General features: G+C 47.8%; 1 protein-coding gene across 1 annotated transcript; it reads right to left on the minus strand.

Moving 5' to 3' along the window:
• Window positions 1-15,755: 15,755 nt before the first annotated feature.
• On the minus strand, window positions 15,756-19,349 carry LOC141165130 (cholesterol 25-hydroxylase-like protein 1, member 2). The gene has a single exon (XM_073650770.1). The coding sequence runs from the start codon at window positions 19,263-19,265 to the stop codon at window positions 18,324-18,326; it is 942 nt and encodes a 313-aa protein (XP_073506871.1). The 5' UTR covers window positions 19,266-19,349; the 3' UTR covers window positions 15,756-18,323.
• Window positions 19,350-20,722: the final 1,373 nt, after the last annotated feature.

The following is a 20,722-nucleotide window of genomic DNA, read 5'->3' on the forward strand; positions in this document are numbered from 1 at the left end:
TCTATTCGCCCAGCATACGTGCCCGGATGGGCAGCCCTTCATATGGCCCCAGGAGTACATTCAGCTGGAACTCCAGAGAGCAAGGCCCATGTGCGAGCCCCTGATTCCGGCTCCGAAGCCCGTAAAGAGGACCTCGCCCCCGCTGGAGGAGGCACAGTTTGAGTGGGACCCCACCGGAGAAGACCTCATGGGGTTCACTCAGGAGACTCGGGCGGCCGCAGCGGAGCGTGCAGAGTGCTGCCGCCAGCAGCTCGAGGTCTTCGAGAAGGAGCGGAGAGAGAGGCGGGTCCGGGAACAGCAAGCGCAGATAAGGAGCACGGAGCAGAAGAGCCGGACCAGGAGGAAACCCCGTGCAGCTCATGGTCCCCGTGCCACCGGGACTGTGATAAAATTCAATATGCAGCACGGATGGGGCTTTATCAGAGACCATCAGACCCCCGGCGACGTCTTTGTAACTCGCAGAGACGTAGAAAGCCATCTGCCGGAGGGACACAGAGGTCGTGACCTGTACGTAGGGGACGAGGTCACCTTCACCCTGCACAAGTGTGCCAAAGGACCCTACGCCCTCCATGTGCATCGCCTGACGGAGGAGGAGCTGCGGTGTGAGGAGGAGCAAGAGGACCCGGACGGGTCTGAAGAATCTAAAGAAGGAGCAGGAGGACGCTGTCGTTGAAGTACGGTAGAGAGAGACTGTATAAAGTTACCCGTCAGGGTATAAGAACTGTTCTAGTTAAAATATAGTCCCCGTTGGGACCAGCCAAGAGTGAACTGTTAACCCCGTGTGTCCCTATTCCCACTGACCGAGGACTGAGAGCGGTCAATCCTCCCTAATACCTGGCCGAGGACTGAGAGCGGCCATATCCCCTTGTATATAGTTGCGCTTCCTAAAGCGCCCCCTACCGGTTTTATAGGAAACTGTTTTCTTCCAAAAGAGACTGTCGCACTTTACCCGGTCACAAGTTGCACCGTGACCGGAGGAACCAGAAACAAAAATGTTATTTATATGAAAAGTTTATTGCTGATAATATATGTGATGTTTTATATGTTTATATGTTGATGTTTTATGAAAAAAAATTGTATGTTTTGGATGTTTTTATATCTTACAGCCCGAGGACGTGCTGTGATTTACCAGGGGGGAATGTAGCACCCTGAGGATTCGGCTGCTACAGGGGTATTGCACCTCAACCCAGAGGTGTGATATTCCACTCCCGGGTGAGGATGGAGTGTGGAACTGAGCTCAGTTAGCTGCATGCACTACACACATCCCATTTCCGGGGAACAGACCGATGGTACTCCCACTAGAGAAATGTGCAGGTACGACAGTGTCTGTTCCTGGCTGGAGTGGGAGGGGGGTGGAACATCCCAGTAGTGTAGGGGCAGATAGGGGGAGCAGCCTGGGTAAAGTTAGGAGCTCATTGGGTGCTGGTCACCTGAGCTCACACATAGAGGGAGTATATAAGGTGGGCACCATCTTAGATCAGGGTCAGTCTTTTGCAGAGTGAGGTCAGTCTGTCAGAGCAGAGGAGAAGAGCAGCTCCAAGGCCAAGAGAGAGAGAGAGGAGAAAGAAAGACCCAGAGGGGGAGAAAGAAGGAACTCCAAGAGCCCAAATTAGACCAGAGGGTGAAGAGTTGGCAACAGGGTACCGGATCCCAAGCTGGCAGAGGCTACAGCACACCTTAGCCAGGAACCGGAGGTCGTGGGCAGGATCGATCTGCCACGATCACCCACTAAATCCACTCGGAAGGCAGACCAGGAATAGGGTCAGGGAACCCAGAGACAAGGGTTTACCACCAAGAGGCCCGAGGGAGCCGGACATAGGTGGATCCCTGGTGGGGAAGGCCAGAGAAGAGGACAGGACAGAAAGGGAGCTCAGGACCACGCTCCAGAATCACCTGGGGGTTGGCTGAGTCCAGGACCTGGTGGACGCAGCACGGCTCGGGTGGTCACTTAAGGCCGGAGTGACCAGAACAACTGCAGTAAGTAAACAAACCCTGAACTGCACAGCCCGACTCTGAGTCTCATTTCCATCCTCGCTGCACCACCACAACCCCCATCCTCTGCAACTGACTCCCTGAGGCTATACCCCTCCCGTTGGGGGTTATACTACCTGAGCTGCACATACATCACCAGCCTCAGCGGACCCTGCTGCAGCGGCGGCCGTATTGACCGCAATTCAACGGGTGGTGTAGTCGACACAAAAGAACATCTAGTAACATCATAAGGACTGCCACACACTGAGCTTGACACCCTGGGCACGGACCGGGTCACAGCCACTCGGAGACTACAACCCCCATCTGATCCGGCTCCGGGTATCCCCAACAACACTGGCCCAGGGGGCGCGTCACTTGTACATCCTCGAGGCTGTATCTACCCTCTGTCACAAGAGGAGACCCTAGCCAAGTCTGAGAATGTAAAGGAGAATTTGGCTAGAGGATTCATATAGAAGTCTTCTTCACCGGCAGGAGCTGGCTTCTTCTTTGTCAAGAAAAAGGATAAAATTCTCCGGCCATGCATAGATTATAGGCGCCTCAACCAGGTCATGATAAAGGACAAATATCAGTTACCTTTAATTCTGGAATTGTTTGATCGCCTCAGAGGTATCAGGAATTTTACCAAGCTGGATCTGAGAGGAGCATACATCTAATCTGCATAAGCCGTGGGGATGAATGGAAGACTGCTTTCAACCCCCTAGATAGCCATTATGAGCACCGAGTTATGCCATTTGGGCTCAGCAATGCCCCAGCTGTCTTCCAAGAATTTGAGAATTATATCTTCCGAGACCTCCTCTATTCTTGAGTAGTGGTTTACCTGGATGATATCCTAGTCTTCTCTCCAGATCTGCCATCTCATAGAAGGAACGTTCGCCAAGTCTTGTTGAGACTTAGGGAGAATCGCCTATACGCTAAGTTTGAAAAATGCATCTTTGAACAATCTTCTCTGCCTTTCCAAGGATATATCATCTCGGACATGGTATTGAGGATGGATCTGGAGAAGGGATCTGCCATTCTCAAGTGGCCGTGTCCTGCTGGCGTTAGAGAATCCTAGGAATTGCTGGATTGCCTTATCTATTACCTACAATATATTTCCCATTTCTCGTCTCGGACCTCCCTCATTTCTGCAATGATTTGTAAGGGCGCTGATCCAAAGGTATGGATTCCGGAAGCTGAGAACGCATTTCTCTCCCTTAAAAAGGCATTCTCCTCTGCTCCAGTACTATATAGTCCAGAACTTAACAAACAATTCTTTCTGGAAGTAGTTGCTTCATCTTCTGGGGCAGGGATAGTTCTCAAGCAAAAATCTGCCTTCAGTCAATGGTCACCTGCGTTTTTTTCTCCAAAGCCTTCTCTGTTCCTGAATGCAATTTGACTGGTGACTGAGAGTTATTGGCGATCAGGATGGCTCTAGAAGAGTGGCGTTACCTTCTTGAAGGACTAGTCCATCTGGTCGTTATATACACTGACCATAAGAACCCGGCTTACCTGAAGTCCGCACAAAGACTGAATCCGCGCAAGGCTAGGTGGTCACTATTTTTTGCCCGTTTTGACTTTGTCCTGCATTTTTGGCCGGCTGAGAAGAACATCAAGGCAGATGCACTGTCTTGGTCCTTCCTACCCACTGACCAAGAGGATAAACCCTAGCTTATCATTGAGCATTCCAAGATGGTTACTGTGGCTCCGGTAAACTTGTCCCAGATTCCTCCAGGGAAAACAGTGTTGGAATCAGATAGGAGGCAAGGTCTGCTGTGGGGGCACTCTTCCAAGGTGGTGGGACATGCCAGGCAGAGAAAGACTTTGCAGCTCATCTAACATCATTATTGGTGGCCTACCATGCGAAAGGATATAATGCAGCTTGTTTCTGCCTGCCCTTACTATGCACGTAATAAAACTCCCAGGCAATGCCTGTCCGGTCGACTTCTACTACTTCCTGTGCCTGCAGCTTCCTGGCAGCACATTGCCATGGACTTTATCACAGATCTTCCAGCATCCTCCAGTTGCTCCGTCATCTGGGTAGTGGTGGACCGCTTCTTGAAGACTGCTCACTTTACTCTATTGCCAGTTCTTCCATCTGCTCCTGAGCTCACAGAGAAGTTCTTTGGTCAATAGCCAGGAATCCCTCTTCCGGTGTCGGCCGCTGATGCTCTCACAAAGGATTTCTCCAAGATCTGGGAGGACACCAAAGACACTCTAGTGACATCATCCGAACGTATGAAGAGGCATGCTGGCAAAAGTCGCTTGGATGCTCCTTGTTATTGTCCAGTGGATAAGGTATGACCATCCTCAAAATACATTTGTTTCAAGATCCCATCCTACAAGTTAGATCCTCACTTTATCGGTCTCTTCAAAGTCATCAGGCAAATTAATGCTGTGTCCTATAAATTGAAGCTGCCTGCCTCATTATGTGTACCTAATTCCTTCCACGTATCTCTCCTCAAATCTGTCATCTCGAGTCCCTTCTCCAAGGAGCCTGGTGCCACGCCGGCTCCAATCTGCTCCGTGGATGTCTTTGAGGTGAGAAATATCTTGGCCATGAAGAAGATGAGAGGGAAAACCTTTTTTCTAGTGGATTGGAAAGGATTTGGTCCCGAAGAGAGACTGTGGGAACCCATGAAGCATACTCATGCTCCACTTCTGCAGAACTTCCTTGAGGGCTTGAATTGATTGAATTGAAGCAGAGGGGGCATAAGAAGGAGGGTACTGTAATATCAGCGCCGGCATCCCTGCCCGATCCCCCTTCCTCCTCTGGCAGGGATGCCGCTGTGCTCACCGCCACGGCCGCTCTGTTCCGGTCCTCGCTGCAGCTTCTTCCTTCCAGGACCTGTGCATGGCACGCAGGTGTCCCGGGAGTGCGCTTAGGGCACCAGTGCGCCTCACTTCTTAAAGGGGTAGCGCACACGCTTTCAAAAATGTCACCAACCAACAGCTGGGAGTTATTAACTACTTAAGGCACCCTCCCCTATAGGGAGGTGCCTGGGCAATATTACTACCTTGTATGTGTGTACTTGCTTCCCAGATATTAGGTCCCCTGTATCTTTTCTGCCAGAACCGGATTCTGTTTGTCCTGTCTGAACCTGATTCTGATACCCGAACCCATCTGGCCCGTGGGCTTACCTTTCCCTCACCTGTCCTGTCTGAACCAGTACCTGTGTTCCTGTGCCAGAGCCCATCCGGTGTCTCTGTCTATACCAGCCGTGCAGTACTCCTGAACCTGTTCCAGTGGCCGTCCTGTCTAACCAGCCGTATTGCATCAAATCATCCTGTGAACCAACTTCTGTCTTACGATCTACTACGAGTTCAAACCTCCATCCCTGTCCCTTTTGGGGTCAGATGCTGCGGTTCCGGGGTCTGTCCTGGAGTGGTACCTCGGTTAGTTACACCCCTCAAGGCTCTCCCCTGTCCACGGCACAGTGTTTCCACATCCACCAGTGTGACAACTGTAATCTATTCGTAAAAATCGGATGCCACTCTGATAGTCCATATGGCATGCAATTTATTTTCTCACACTGTATTGATTTCAGAGTGAAATTGCAGCATGCTGAGATTTTTTTGCTCATGTCAAATACAGCTGAGAAAAATAGGCAGATCTGCACTCCTTGAATAACATTGGTCCTAGTGAAATCCACTTTTTTTAATGTGTGAGCGAGCCCTTATTAGCATTATTTTTACCAGTTTTATGTTGGTTCTTATTGCCTCAACCATAATTCTAAGCATATATGGTTAAGAAATAGAGTGTGATTGTGTTATTCATACAAATTAAACCTCTTTTACTGCAGCTTTTTTTCCATGAGAGGTACACTTTCATTTGTGTGGGTTACTGTTCAGTACAAAATCACTATAGATCTGTTGATGACTCTTCCCTCATTTGAGGTCACAGTGTGTTACGTAAGCTTATTCATCAGGATTTACTTGGCAAGTACACCCACCTCAATTCTTTATTTTAGTTAAGTAATGCATGTGATTCCATTCTACGCTCAAAATTTGGACTTTGCAGCTTGTGGCTACGGCACCAATTTTTCTTAGTATCAGATTCCCTCATTTGCATATGTTGTAAGATATATTTATTATCTTATTTGTTCTTTATTCTGTGAATGCATATAATAAAAATGAGAGAATATGTATTATTGAAAAAGATGTTGGAAGCAGTATTTTCTTCATTGGGTTATCTAATAGATAGGTGATAATAACTTATTATTTGGAGAGGTTTGTCCTCTTGGACCTGCACCCAATAACTGAATCGGGAATTTGTGTCACCAATAGGTCACTTTTATCCTTGTTAGAATGAAGCAGCAGTGCATATACTAGGTGTTAGGGCTCACCTGGTAAGGTTAACACACTAAGCTTCAGGTAAAGACGAAAACACAGACTGCGGGTGATGGCACAGTGCACTGGACTTGCCGGATGGCACATTTAGCAGCGAGGGCCAAGTCAGCAGGCAGGCAAGCAGAACAAAACACACCAGTAGACAGAAAGCCAGGGAAGTAGATAAGCAGAGGAACAGTAAATGTATATGCAGTCCAGTAATAGAAGTAGTGTTTGTTATGTGAACTAGTCGGTATGTAAGTTCATAATGCTTTTAGAAGATGAAGGGTTAATATGCAAACAATAAATAGCCACTATCACCAAAGATGAAGAGACAAACTTTCTTTTGGAGCCGATACACTATGTGCAGTAGTGCTAAAAATTTAAACAGCCTCTATAGATGACTTTGCAATGATTACAAAAGATGATGGGTTAATCAGGTCTAAACAAGGAAATAATTGCAGGCTGTAGAAAGCACAGGAGTTTAAAGAGATAATGGCAGCTGAAGGAACAGGATAGTAGTTAATACTCAGGCATATAGATGTGTCACAAATCAGCCTGAAACGGTCTTGGGTAATGAGGTCACTGAAGTATACCAAGCAACTTGTAAATCCCGCAGTGGAGCACATCAAAGGGCTGTGGGTATAGGGGAAGAGAGCAGAGCCTGTCCCTGGAGCTGAGACAGATGTATAACAATAGGCCCGTACATCACTCCATTCATCCTCTATGGGGCTGCCAGAAAAACTTGGTGTGCAGTGCTTGGCAACTCAATAGGTAATGAACGGAGTGGTGGGTTGAGCATGCACAATGCCGCTCCATTCTAACAGGGATAAAAATGCCCCGATCTTCTGATCAGTGCGGGTCCCTGTGGTCAGCCCCCCACCTATCAATAAGTTATCCATCCTGTAAATAGGTGATAACTTATTTTCACCAGAAAACCCGATTAAAGTGCATCTTGCATTTACAATACTACTAATCATTTAAGATATTGTGCACAGTCTGCAATTTTCTGTCTATTGTGAGCATAAAGGGTTTTTGCCCCAACAAAAGTTAATTTTAATCAATAGATCTTGGAATAGTAATAACTTCCACAATTGGATGTGATTAAATTAAATGTTCCTGTGCTGAGATAATCTTGTAAATGTGCCCCTGCTGTGTACTGTTATGAGATCCCTCATAACAGTGTGTCATCCACAGATCCCCCATAACCGTGCGTCCTCCACAGATGCCCCATAACAGTTTGTCATCCACAGATCCCCCCATAACGGTGCGTCCTCAACAGATCCCCCATAATAGTGCGTCCTCCACAGATCCCCCATAACAGTGCGTCCTCCGCAGATCCTCCATAAGTATGTCATCCACAGATCCCCCATAACAGTGCGTCACCCACAGATCCTCCATAAGTGTGACATCTACAGATCCCCCATAACAGTGTGTCATCCACAGATATTTTTTTTTTCTTATTTTTCTCCTCTAAAACCTAGGTGCGTGTTATAAAGCGAAAAATACGGTAACCTGATGAGTTCTTTAGGTATATATCTAATTTTAGCAGTTTTAAAAAAAAAATGATACCACATTTAGTAAAATGTATTTTTGGGAAATGTATGTATAATGCCAAGTTTTATTTTTTTGGGTACATATGACGCGCCCCCAGGGCCATGTTCTGTAGTGTTGCGCACGCGGGGAATACCCGGAGCCGGATCTGTTGGGGATAGTAGTCCTGGTGGCGGTGACCCGGTCCGTGCCCAGGGTGTCAAACTAAGTGGCGGAATTAGTAGGAGATGTTATAGTGTTCGACTATGCCACCCGTTGAATGCGGCTATGAAGCCGCCGCTGCAGGGCAGTCCGCTGAGGCCGGTGGTACGGATGTGCAGCGTGGATGAGTGGGACTTCGGGCTCTGCGACGGGGAGCTGGGGCAGGTTTTCGGCTACTGGGCTCGGGGTGGTGACGTCCCCATTACCTGCTTCCATCCCTGCGGCTCCCTCCGCGGCGTCGTCTCCGGCCTTCGTCCCTCCTGCACCATCCTCAGGGGCAGACATGCTCCACGTTGCGGGTGTCGTCCTCTGCTAGCGGGTTCCAGCCTGCTGGGCCATCTCCCTCCCCCATTCGGCCAGTGCTTCCTGCTGTACTCGGGCCATCTTCCGGGCCAAGGCCTCCAGCGCAGTCTGTGCACGCTCCCGATCTCTGGGGAGCTGTGCCAGGATCTCCACCAGGCCTTCTGGGGTGGCGGTACTGCTTGTCTCTTCCTCCATCCCCGGGTGCGATCTGTCCAGACTTCTCCAGGCTGCACCCATCTTCTCCGTTTTGTTCTCTATCCGCCCCCCTTGGGAGTGGTCCCGGGGCAACTTAGTGACAGTCAGTTTCAGGGGCAGATCCCCCACTTTGATGGACATTTCCATGGTGGTAGTCTCGGCTGGTGGGGGCGGTCTCCGCTTTTGGCGCCCTTCTGGGACCGCGCCCACGATGGGAGGTGGTCTCTTGCCACCCTCTGGCACGCCCATAATGGCGTCCGCTCTGCCAGGGCGGGAAATCGTCTCAGATGGCGGGAATCGTCTCCCGATGGCGGGAAACTTCGCAGATGGCGGGCAAAGACTGCAGATGGCGGGCAAACGGCGGGAAACGACCCCAGATGGCGTCCGATGGCGGGAACCCTCTGGAATTGGCGGGAGACTCCTTTTTGCGGTAAATGTGAACTTTTCTTCAGGCACGCAGTACCCGGTGGTTGCGGGCACGTAATCCTGCCGACTACGCCAAAGTTGACGCGCCCCCAGGGCCATGTTCTGTAGTGTTGCGCACGCGGGGAATACCCGGAGCCGGATCTGTTGGGGATAGTAGTCCTCGTGGCGGTGACCCGGTCCGTGCCCAGGGTGTCAAACTAAGTGGCGGAATTAGTAGGAGATGTTATAGTGTTCGACTACGCCACCCGTTGAATGCGGCTATGAAGCCGCCGCTGCAGGGCAGTCCGCTGAGGCCGGTGGTACGGATGTGCAGCGTGGATGGTATAACCCCCAACGGGAGGGGTATAGCCTCAGGGCAGCTGATGAAGCAGGAAAAGATGATAGTGGTAGTGGTGGTGTGACAAGGAAGCTCAGAGACGTGCAATTGCAGTTTTCACAGCTTTACTCACAGTTCTTTATCAGGTCCCTTGTGTACAGCTAGGACCACCCGAGCCGTGCTGCGTCCACCAGGTGCGGGACTCGGCCAACTCCCAGGCAGTTCCAGAGCGTGGTCCTGAGCTCCCTTCTCTTCCTTTCTACTGGCCGTCCCCACCAGGGATCCACCTTTGTCCAGCTCCCTCGGGCCTTCTGGTGGTGAAACCTTTCCCGGTTTCCCTGACCCTATATGGTATGCCTTCCTGGTAGATATGGCGAGGGGTCGCGCCAAAACTTGTCCACGACCTCCGGTTCCTGGCTAAGGATAATTGGCCTTCACCAGTTTGGGATCCGGCACCCTGTTCTGCCAACCCTTCACCCGTTATTTCGTGGGATCTCAGGGTTCCCTCTCTCTTGCGTCTCTGGGCCTTTCCTGGTGTTTCTGTTCCTTCTTCCTCTGACTTCGCTCTCTCTCCCTCTCTCAGCTTCAGGCCTCCACTCCAGGCCTGGCTCTGGAGCTGGGCCCAGACTGAGCCACAGCTCCCTGTCAGCCCTCTCTGGCTGAGCTCCTCTCTGCACCGACAGACCCTGATCTAAGATGGTGCCCACCTTATATACTCCCTTCTGACACCCAAGCCCAGGTGACCAGCACCCAATGGGCTCCTACCTATGCCCAGAGTCCCTCCCCTGTCTGCTCCCACACCACTGGGATGTTCCTCCCCCCCCCCCCACTCCAGCCAGGGACAGAAGCTGTCGTACCTGCACATCTATCTGGTGGGAGTACCGTTGATCTGTCCCCCGGAAATGGGGTGAGTGTAGTGCATGCAGCTAACTGAGCCCAGTTCCACACTCCATCCTTACCCGGGAGTGGAATACCACACCTCTGGTCTGAGGTGCAATACCCCTGTAGCAGCCGAGTCCTCGGGGTGCTACACATACATATGTAGATATAAATTGACATGTAATTTATATACTTGTTTTTGTTTTTATTTCTGTGTAGTTTTGGGGTACATATAAATTACCATGTAATTTATTTAAAAAATAAATTGTGCAATGCAAATTTAGGAAAAAAACTTTCATTTTGATTCTTACTATTCATATTTTATGCTAAATATCTTGATGAATTTTTCAGGTGATAATGGCTGTGTCCATTTTTTTATTTTAAATATGTAAAAATAAGTATTCAAAATATTTTTTTATAAAAAAAAAATATTTGCAGATTTTTTTCAGATGTTACTTTTTTCCCACGTTGTATTTATTACATATTTTTTTTATGTCTTGCACATTTTTTTTCACTTTAACTATGGATTTCCAGTGATGATAGGGGAAAATAGACACAAGGCACTGGAAGATCTGATCTGGGTCTGCTAGGATCCAGCACCTCTGCTATGTCAGGCAGACACCTGGCAATCATGTGATTTGGCCTTTGCCATGCTTCTGTTGAGTATATAACTATCATTGTAAGCCATGTGCAGCTACGTCATATGCGTGCTTCCTGACTTTGATGCAGGCAGATGATGGCTGTATTATTCAGCCATCATCTGCCTCTAACAGCCACATGTGGAGCAGAGCAGTTAACCTGCTAAATGCCACTGTCAATCTGTGACAGCGTCATTTACAGCACGCGTCCTGGGAAGCACGCTGCTCTAACTGCTGATCACTACGCCCACGATGCTATACAGATGGAAAAAATAAAAAAGTTATGGGCTCTTCGAGGAAAAGGAGGAAAAAACGGAAGCGCAAAAATGGAAAATTGCCCAACCGAGAAGTGGTAAATGTGTTTGGTCTACAGTAGGATGACATTGTTGGCTGTTGTCCTATGACACACTGTAAGGCAGCGCTAGTCATCATACTGGGGGATACTCGCTTCGCTGCGTCAATCAATGCACACATGCAATGTCTTTACGTTTTTCACACTGTGTTGCAGTTTATTATGGCACTTCATAAACCGCTGTTCACACACAGTTCATCTTAGTCCGCCACCGGCATGTTTACACACATAAACACATTATTCATGAGCCAAGTGGCACACCGGCCCACTTGCTCCAGGTTACAGCTTACGGCAAGGTAACAATAGCAATGTTCACATCACAATGTCCATGTAGCACAGGGTATTACCTTTGCCGGGTTTAGCTGTCTCAGTCCGTTACTCTGCCACCACTGTGGCTCTGCGGCTTCCCAGGTGGGGGTCTCCAGCCGTCGTTCCCTCAAAGGCCACTGACATCCACACAGGATCCAGGCTCTGCCTTTCAGGACGCTTACTCAAGCCGGCTCTCCCTCAAAGGCCACTGACATCCACACAGGATCCAGGCTCGACCTTTCAGGTACCAGGCTTCACTCCAAAGCCGCTGCCTTCCAAGGCCACTAGCATCCACACAGGATCAAGTCTCGACCTTTCAGGCTGCCAGGCTTCACTCCCAAGCCGCTGCCTTCCAAGGCCACTAGCATCCACACAGGATCAAGTCTCGACCTTTCAGGCTGCCAGGCTTCACGGTATCACGGTATCCCACACACATGGGGAACAGGCCTCACGCCTCTCACACCGAACACACCTGTCTCAAATTAAGCAGGGTTTATATATGCTGTGCACAGACCGCCACATACTGACAGGACCTTGCTGATGTCACAGTCATGTGATCAGTCAGCTGTGTGTATAGGTCCTGTGTGCTGTCCTAGTCATGTGTGCAGAGCTTTACTGTGCATACAGGACCTGTGTGATGTCACAGTCATGTGACCAGTCAGTTAAAGGGGAAGGAACATGGTCCGGTAAACACATCCTGGACCATTTACAGTAATGCTAGCAAGCTGCTGCATTACATATCCCCCCCCCTCTGTTCAAACTTGTGGGGTTGAACACATAATATACACAATAACATTATAACCCCCAGCTCACAGAGACCATGAACTTTACAATTGTGCTACTCAGCCCCTGGAACCTTAGTCAATGACAGTAGCCCATTCCTTAGGGACCTATCATTGGTCACTGTCACTGACTTCGTCAGGTCACCTTTCCGGGTCGTAACTTTGTCAGGTCTCCCCCGCTCCCAGCGGTCAGTTGTAACTTTGTCAGGTCTCCCCCTCTCCCAGCGGTCAATCGAAACCCTGTCAGGTCTTCCCCGCTCCCAGCGGTCAATACAGCAGCGGGACTCACATGCCCCGGTATCTAAGGTCCGGTTCGACTCTGTACTGTCCCGTCCTCTATTGGGTCGTTTGTATGGGCTGCTCAAACCTGAGTTACTGGAGGTCTCACTACCTCTAAACCCACGCCCATTACTCTCACGACATCTTGAAAGGTCCCTAACTTCAGCTGTAGCTGTTCTGTTATTTAGGGGGCCCTTTCTCTGTCGGGTCTCACTATTTCTAGACGGCTTCCATCTTCTGCTGCTCAGATGATGCTGTCTATCTACTCGCAGTCTAGCAAGATTCAATTGTTCTACCTCCTGCAGGTAGGTCACTCGGTACTCAATCAGCATGCGTATATATATTCTAGGCTTTCTTCTGTTCCTACAGCGGAGAAGGACACCATGCCGTCTTCGTCTGGTATCCAGTCCTGATAATCACGTGGACTGCTTACTTTCACCACACCAGACTTCTTGACCATCATCTGCATGGCTCGACCGCTTCTCCCAATGAGCTTTCTCACCAGAACATGAGGCGCCCGGATGACCTCTTCACGCATACTGTGAGCTTTTCTCCTAAGCTCCAGTTGTCTAACGGCTTGTTCCGTCTTCAACCGGAGAAACCGCTTCGTGCGAACACATCGCCAGTGCATGTCACTTAGGATAGCCACCCTCTTCACTGTGACTTCGGTCGTGGACAGGACCACCAGCTGTTTAGCTTCTGAGGTCAGATACACCTTACAGGCTCCAACGGCTTTCTTAAACTCCTCATGCACGAATTCACGGGTGCATTCTTCCCTCAAGTCCTCGGGTACATCTACGAGGCACTTGTACCGAGACGTTTCGGTCTCACCAGTGGTTTCCAGACGATCAACCAGCTCAGGTTTCAGGGACAACTGACTTCCAGCTTCTTCACCCTGGATGCTTCCCCTGAGCTGACTCACAGCTACCACTTCACAACTTTTCGTCTTGACCACCTCCACTTCACCTTTATCTTCCAACACCATACTTTTAGCTCTCCTCAGGTCCACCTTCTCAGGGTCTAAGGGAGTAAGTGCAACTTGTTTGCCTTTTCCCTTCTCCAAGGAGACCTCGTTCACCACGTGACACTTTGCTAGGCGACCTTTGAGCTCTAAAACTTCTCCTTCCAGCTCAGTTACTCGCCTCTCAGCGGCCCATCTCTGAAGTTCTTCCTGCTTCAACTGCTCTTCCAGCAGCAGAGCTCTCTCAGACCTCTCCGTCTCCAATGTGCCCACTCGGCTCTCAATAGCCAGTCTCTCACGCTTCTCTTGCGTCCACTGGGTTTGTAGCAACTCCTTGAGCTCCCTGATCTTGGCTCTTACTTCCACCGAATCATCCAAGCTCGCATCACTCGAGGAGGTATCTGTTTCACACCTCCCCTCACCAGCGGCCAACTCCTGGCCCTGGTCTGTGGCTTCTCCGATGGACTCCTCCATCTTTTTCCGCTCAGCTTCCATCTTGCTGACTGTTTCTTTAAGGTACGTCTCCGCCTTCTGGAGAGCATCACAGGACATCTGTAGCTCCTTCACCTGAGCTTCCAGATCTAGGGTCTTTCCCCGGAGACCATCATTCTCCTCACGGGTGTCTTGCAGAGTGGTCTCAACCGCTTGGCACACTTGCTCTGCACCCGCCTTATCCTCCTCTAGTTTTTCCTTCACCTTGAGGAGATCCTCATAATCTCTCTTACTCTGTTGCAGTTCCCTACTGCGTTCACCACACTCCTTCTTGGAGTCACACAGCTCCTGGTTGAGCTGTTTGCGCAGTCGTTCTAGGATTTGTTCGCGTCCAGAAACACCATTCTGCCGCGCCTCCTTCTCAAGCTTCAACTGCAAAACCTCTTCCTGGATTTTGCTGCGGTCCTCCTTAATTGCGTAGAACATTTCCTTCCACTGGTTAATTTCCTCGTTGCTTCCCTTTAGATCTCGCTGTAAGTCCTTCACAAGCTGGTGCATTTTCTGCTGTTCAGACTCCAGGATCAACTGGACTGAGGACACGTTCCCCAGGTTTCCACATAATTGCTGCCCGTCACTCTGACCCTGCTGGCCGATAGGTTCCAGCTCTTGGTCACGACTGGCCGCCTCCTCTTCCAGGGCTGTCAGATCCTTCTGACTCGGTACCGTACCGGAGGTTGCTACTGGCAACGTCACCTCTTCTTCTACCTCTAATGGAGGATCCACACTTGAAGCAAAGGCACACAGTACTACCCTCTCTTTATTTTTATTTTCAGCCAAGTATACAGGAGCAACCTTTTTGTGGCCCTTGCGCCGTCTACGAGATGGGGACTCTCTCACCTCGTCTAGTCCCTCCAGACTGAACTCACTTTTTACTTTCATAGTGTCACAGTCAGCTACGGGGTCTGTGTCACTACCCATGGTGTTGTGGACTAACAGGTCACCTCCCACTTTGACGTCACCCCCTTCTACTGGAGTTACCCGGTTATCAACGGTCTCATTGTCATTTTTAGGAGGCACCAACCCACCACCAGTAACAATTTTCAGTTTTCTACACTCCACACTCTTGTGAAAATCTGCCCCTTTTTTAGACTCCGCCCCCTTTTTAACAACCACACCGGCAGGGTAATTTTTACACAAAAAATCAGCAGTAGTCTTAGGACTCAGTTCACAACATCTCTTACCACCTCCCCGGGCACTCTGGGACAACACTGGCGCCCCCGGAGAGTCCATAGAATGGTCCACTGCCGCCATTCCATATGGTGCCCACAGCTCCTGCGGTTCCAGCACCATGTCCAGTAAAAGTTTCCCAAATACCTGCTCCGGTCCCAACCGGCCCTTCAACCGCTCAATAGCTCCAGACAGATCTGCTGCTTTGCTCACAGCCATCGCGGTACACTGTTCACACTAGCACTTCATCGCTCTCCCGGAAAAATTTTCGTGGCCCCACCAAGCCACCGCAAAACCGGATTTGAGTGCGATGAGAATCTTCGCAACCCCGCCGAGTTGCCGCAAGATGCTTTTTCCACACTCGTCGTCCTGTGCCGTTGCCCCTAGCAACTGGGGTTGTCGTTGCCACTAGCAACCGGGCTGCCGTTGCCCGCACTCTCGAACCATATGTAAGGCAGCGCTAGTCATCATACTGGGGGATATTCGCTTCGCTGCGTCAATCAATGCACACATGCAATGTCTTTACGTTTTTCACACAGTGTTGCAGTTTATTATGGCACTTCATAAACCGCTGTTCACACACAGTTCATCTTAGTCCGCCACCGGCATGTTTACACACATAAACACATTATTCATGAGCCAAGTGGCACACCGGCCCACTTGCTCCAGGTTACAGCTTACGGCAAGGTAACAATAGCAATGTTCATATCACAATGTCCATGTAGCACAGGGTATTACCTTTGCCGGGTTTAGCTGTCTCAGTCCGTTACTCTGCCACCACTGTAGCTCTGCGGCTTCCCAGGTGGGGGTCTCCAGCCGTCGTTCCCTCAAAGGCCACTGACATCCACACAGGATCCAGGCTCTGCCTTTCAGGACGCTTACTCAAGCCGGCTCTCCCTCAAAGGCCACTGACATCCACACAGGATCCAGGCTCGACCTTTCAGGTACCAGGCTTCACTCCAAAGCCGCTGCCTTCCAAGGCCACTAGCATCCACACAGGATCAAGTCTCGACCTTTCAGGCTGCCAGGCTTCACGGTATCACGGTATCCCACACACATGGGGAACAGGCCTCACGCCTCTCACACCGAACACACCTGTCTCAAATTAAGCAGGGTTTATATATGCTGTGCACAGACAGCCACATACTGACAGGACCTTGCTGATGTCACAGTCATGTGATCAGTCAGCTGTGTGTATAGGTCCTGTGTGCTGTCCTAGTCATGTGTGCAGAGCTTTACTGTGCATACAGGACCTGTGTGATGTCACAGTCATGTGACCAGTCAGTTAAAGGGGAAGGAACATGGTCCGGTAAACACATCCTGGACCATTTACAGTAATGCTAGCAAGCTGCTGCATTACACACACATATAATATAATATATAGTTTGTTAATCTCCAGTTAGCACTAGCCTTTATCATTATAAGTTGCTGTAGGAATCAATCTAAATTAAGCTAATTTCACTGACAATTAAAGGGGTGTTCCGCATTACATTTTTTTCAAAAGGCCGGGAATTTTATAAAAAAGTAAAGTAACATTAAAGTTACCACCTCCAACCCTTGCTAGTCCAGTATAGGCCATACCAGCGGCTTCCACCAGGATTGGAAGCAATGACATACCGTTCTTTGATCACTTGACCATTGAGGTATATGACTGGCTGCAGCTAGTCAAGTGACTAGAAGGGAAAATCATCCAGATCATGGTTTAAATGTCTGACAGGTTCCTTTTAAATGACATTGGTAATATGATGGCTTAAATAAACTTAGAATGCATATATATTAAGGTTTTATATGATAAAACTTTTCATTTTACACGCACATAGGCAGACACCTGTCACTCCAGGGCACTGGGTGGGGAGAAACCACCGGGGACCTGCCTGTCTGCCTACCTATGGTTTATGCAGCATGTCTCAGCTGTCAGGTTAGTTCCCCATATACATTATATGGCTGTCAGGCCAATGATTCTTTGGTTGATCGTTTAGCGGTCAACCATCTTGTTTTTTACTTCCAAACATAGAGTGCTCTTCAGCTGAGTGCTCATGTGTTCTCTACGAGAAAGCAGCTGACAGAAATCTCTGCCAGCAGTTTATCTCTTGGAGAATGAAGCAATTGACAGTCAGAAATCAGTCATGCCCAATCGATATCTCCAGGGACAATATGTTGACCAGCGCCCAAACATACATTAAAGTGTCAACCAAACCTATCGATATCGGTGTGTGCGGCCAACATTAGTTTAATGTGTATGGACGGCTTTAACCTATAGATACTGCTGGTGTCCCTTTCACCACAAAAGAACCAAAAACTATTATGAATTCTTGGCCTGAGGGAGATTTCTTTTGATAGGAACTGATTCAGTATTACAATTAAATGTATTCCTCTTAAAGTGAATGGATGATAACTTCTTGACCATTGAGGTCCAACCATTGGAACCTGGATCAATCGTAAGAAAGGGAATTTTTATCCTGATTAGAATTGAGTGGCATGGGCACGTGCAGCCTGCACTCCATTCATTCTCTATTGGGCTGCTGAGTGCTGGTTTAGCTTTGGTCGGCTGCCCTATAACGACTAAATGGGGCAGCGGTTCAGAGTCCGACCTACTGCACCATTTTGTAACAGGGATAAAATTCTCTGCTCTGCCGATTGATGCCGGTCCCAGCAGTCAGACCCCATGGGTGGTGACATATTTTCTTCACTGAACAACCCCTTTGATAGTACCTTTGATAGTAATGAAATCTCGCACATCTTTACCTTTGTGGTTGGCGTAGTATTTGGGAATGACAGCACGTTTATAACATTATCCACAATATTCGTTAGAAAATATTAATTTGATTTTTACTTATAAATGCCTGCAGACATACCAACATACCTTTTTATGTTTCACAATATGTAAGTAGTCTTCTTATATCCTTCTTCCAAATAAATAGAGCCTTCTAAATATTTCATGAAACAAAAGCAATATATTACTGTAAAGGACAATTAGGACAGTGTCAGAGTTGTTGAGTAGCCAAAAACCCGGAACACATTTTAGTGTAAATCATGTATTCTCAAAGTACCATAAACCTTACCCATATATTGTAATCCTGGTGGTGAAACAAATACATGTTCTCATTAACAACTGAAATATTCTCATTATCAAAACATAGCAACGTGTTGCTCTTTACATACAATATATAATTTAAATGTTCCTTTCTTCAGCAATCCTCTGTGTTGGTGAGACGCTTTCATCATAGAGGTTATCCTCCTGTTGACTAGCACAGCAAGTTTTATTTGGGCTGGCAACCTCCAGTATGCCTTTAGCAAAAGAAAAGTCTGCATGGGTGCCAAAAATTTTGTCCCAATGTGTAAAATGGGGCGCATAGTTGCTCATGGGTTTCTGGTGATGTACATCATGTTTATTTGGCCCCCCATAGATTCCAAATGGTATCAGATGTGAAGTGGACCATGGAAAATCATAACCACAATGGTCTTCCACAGATATATATACATGAAATACCATAAATATCCAGGTTGTGAGAATATGGCACCTGAAGATTATAGGGTTTATTGTAGTCCAGAATCCAACAGTCACCAATTCCCAGCCTCCAAGACACTGCGTGGCTAAGGAAAAAGGAGCCATGTAATCATGATGAATGGCATGGAATGTTTTGTATAGCCACCTGTTCTTGTGATGGATCATGTGCCAAATAAAATATTGAAAATCAAATAGCAGAAGGCTTGCCGTCACGCCAAACACTAGATCCAAAATGCTCGGAGCCTCTTCTGGCAACGGGCATGGAGGTCTCCAGTACCACTGGGCAAAAGCAGCTGGAAAGATAAAGAACAGGTGGTTGTATAGTGTCACTCCGAGGCAATGGAGAATCATTGGTCCAGTTGGATTTCTGTCCTGTTGGATCTTATACTTGTGAATAAAAGGCCACCTTCTGCCCATGATGTTGAAAACCAGGTAAGGTATGCAGGAGAAAGCATAGCATAACACTGTAAGAACTACCGGGAAGAGTGGAGACCTAAGAGTATCAGCATAATGAAGCCGCAGGTAGTCCCACAATGGCTGGAGAAGTGGTCCGCTATGGAGATATATGTCCAGAGCATGGGACAGACAGGAGAAGGCTTCCATCATCAGCACCTGCTTAGCTTTAATCTTCAATGGAAATGCTGCATAGGATCTTCCTTTTTATTATTCATTCGGATGGCGCTGAGCTGACTCCCCCTCCCATTCGCAGCTTTCACAAACCCAACAATTCAGACCCTTTCCAGCTCCCTGACAACACAGCCTGGCTCCAGGAGGATAATGTGACTGCTTTAAAGGGGCCACAATTCACAAACAACAGCTTTTAATTACAGCACTGAAACATTGAATAGATAAGTGGCTTTACATGTGCAATTTAATTCACATGCATACGAAATATCTGCATTTAAAGGAATTGTCGCTCATAAGAAATTATCTACCTTATCTACCTTCTTCAATTTAACCCTACTGCTTTAGGAGCACTGTACAAAATTAGTATTATGTTACCGTTGAATTATTTACTTACTGAAACCGTGCACTGAAACATCAGAATGGACTTCATTCTACAATCATCGCTATGATCAACATATTTCATACAAGAAAAGTATGACTTGTCGTCTACCATTACAGTTTGCAAAATAATGACATGTTTATTAGGTGAGTATTAGACATGTGGGATGTTGTAATTATATTCTCTTTTAGCGTCATGTGCTTAGTGCTATTGGTTACTGTATGGTACTTAGGGTTTGCCAATCTGAGAAGCAATTTTTGTAGATATTCTATGTCACTGTAGACTGCAAAAACCTGACAGTGTGTGATGGACACACAGTCACGATTCCCCTGTATTTCACGTGCGAGACGGCATGATATGTATGCGATTTTCATACTTGCGGACAGATGCTGACTACTCTCATCCTGCTTCTGTCAATAGATGAGTATTGAGAAAAGCTGGGTGAGACTAAAAAGCACTTGTCCACAAGTAGGAAAATTGCATACAAGTTGTTAGGTGACCGCCCACTAAGGGGAATCGTGACAGTGTGCACATTGCAGTCTGCAGATTCTGCAGTCCCATACGGTGACTATAGACTTTGCTTCTAAAACCAGACAACCCCATTATACTCGCAAATGTATAAAATAACTATTTCCCTGAAATAGACTTTGATTCAGATTCCATATTCCAGTGTTACGTTATAACACTGAAGTGTTTACGGTATAACAAAATATTTTATTTTAATGGTTTAATATCAATATATATTTTACTAATACATTGCGTAATATGACCATGATAAAAGTTACCAATCACGTTTTATGAATCTTAGACTGTAATCACACATGTACTGAATTGCACAGATGATTGTATATATTCCTTTGTATGGGTGGATCTGAATGAAATGCAGAGTACATAGTATATATACTGTATGTAAAAACACATTTTAAGAATCTTTTATTTCATGGATTAAACACCAGAAATCTCTATTGGTCTCTTGATTAATGTGTAATTTACTGTTTGGTTTCCCTTTACTTTGCTGTTTTACCAAGTATAGTAACTTTTACAACACAATTGGATA

Source organism: Phyllobates terribilis, unplaced genomic scaffold (assembly GCF_046119375.1).
Source record: "Phyllobates terribilis strain yellow unplaced genomic scaffold, ASM4611937v1 Scaffold_11__3_contigs__length_659146591, whole genome shotgun sequence".
Taxonomy (NCBI): Eukaryota; Metazoa; Chordata; class Amphibia; order Anura; family Dendrobatidae; genus Phyllobates; species Phyllobates terribilis.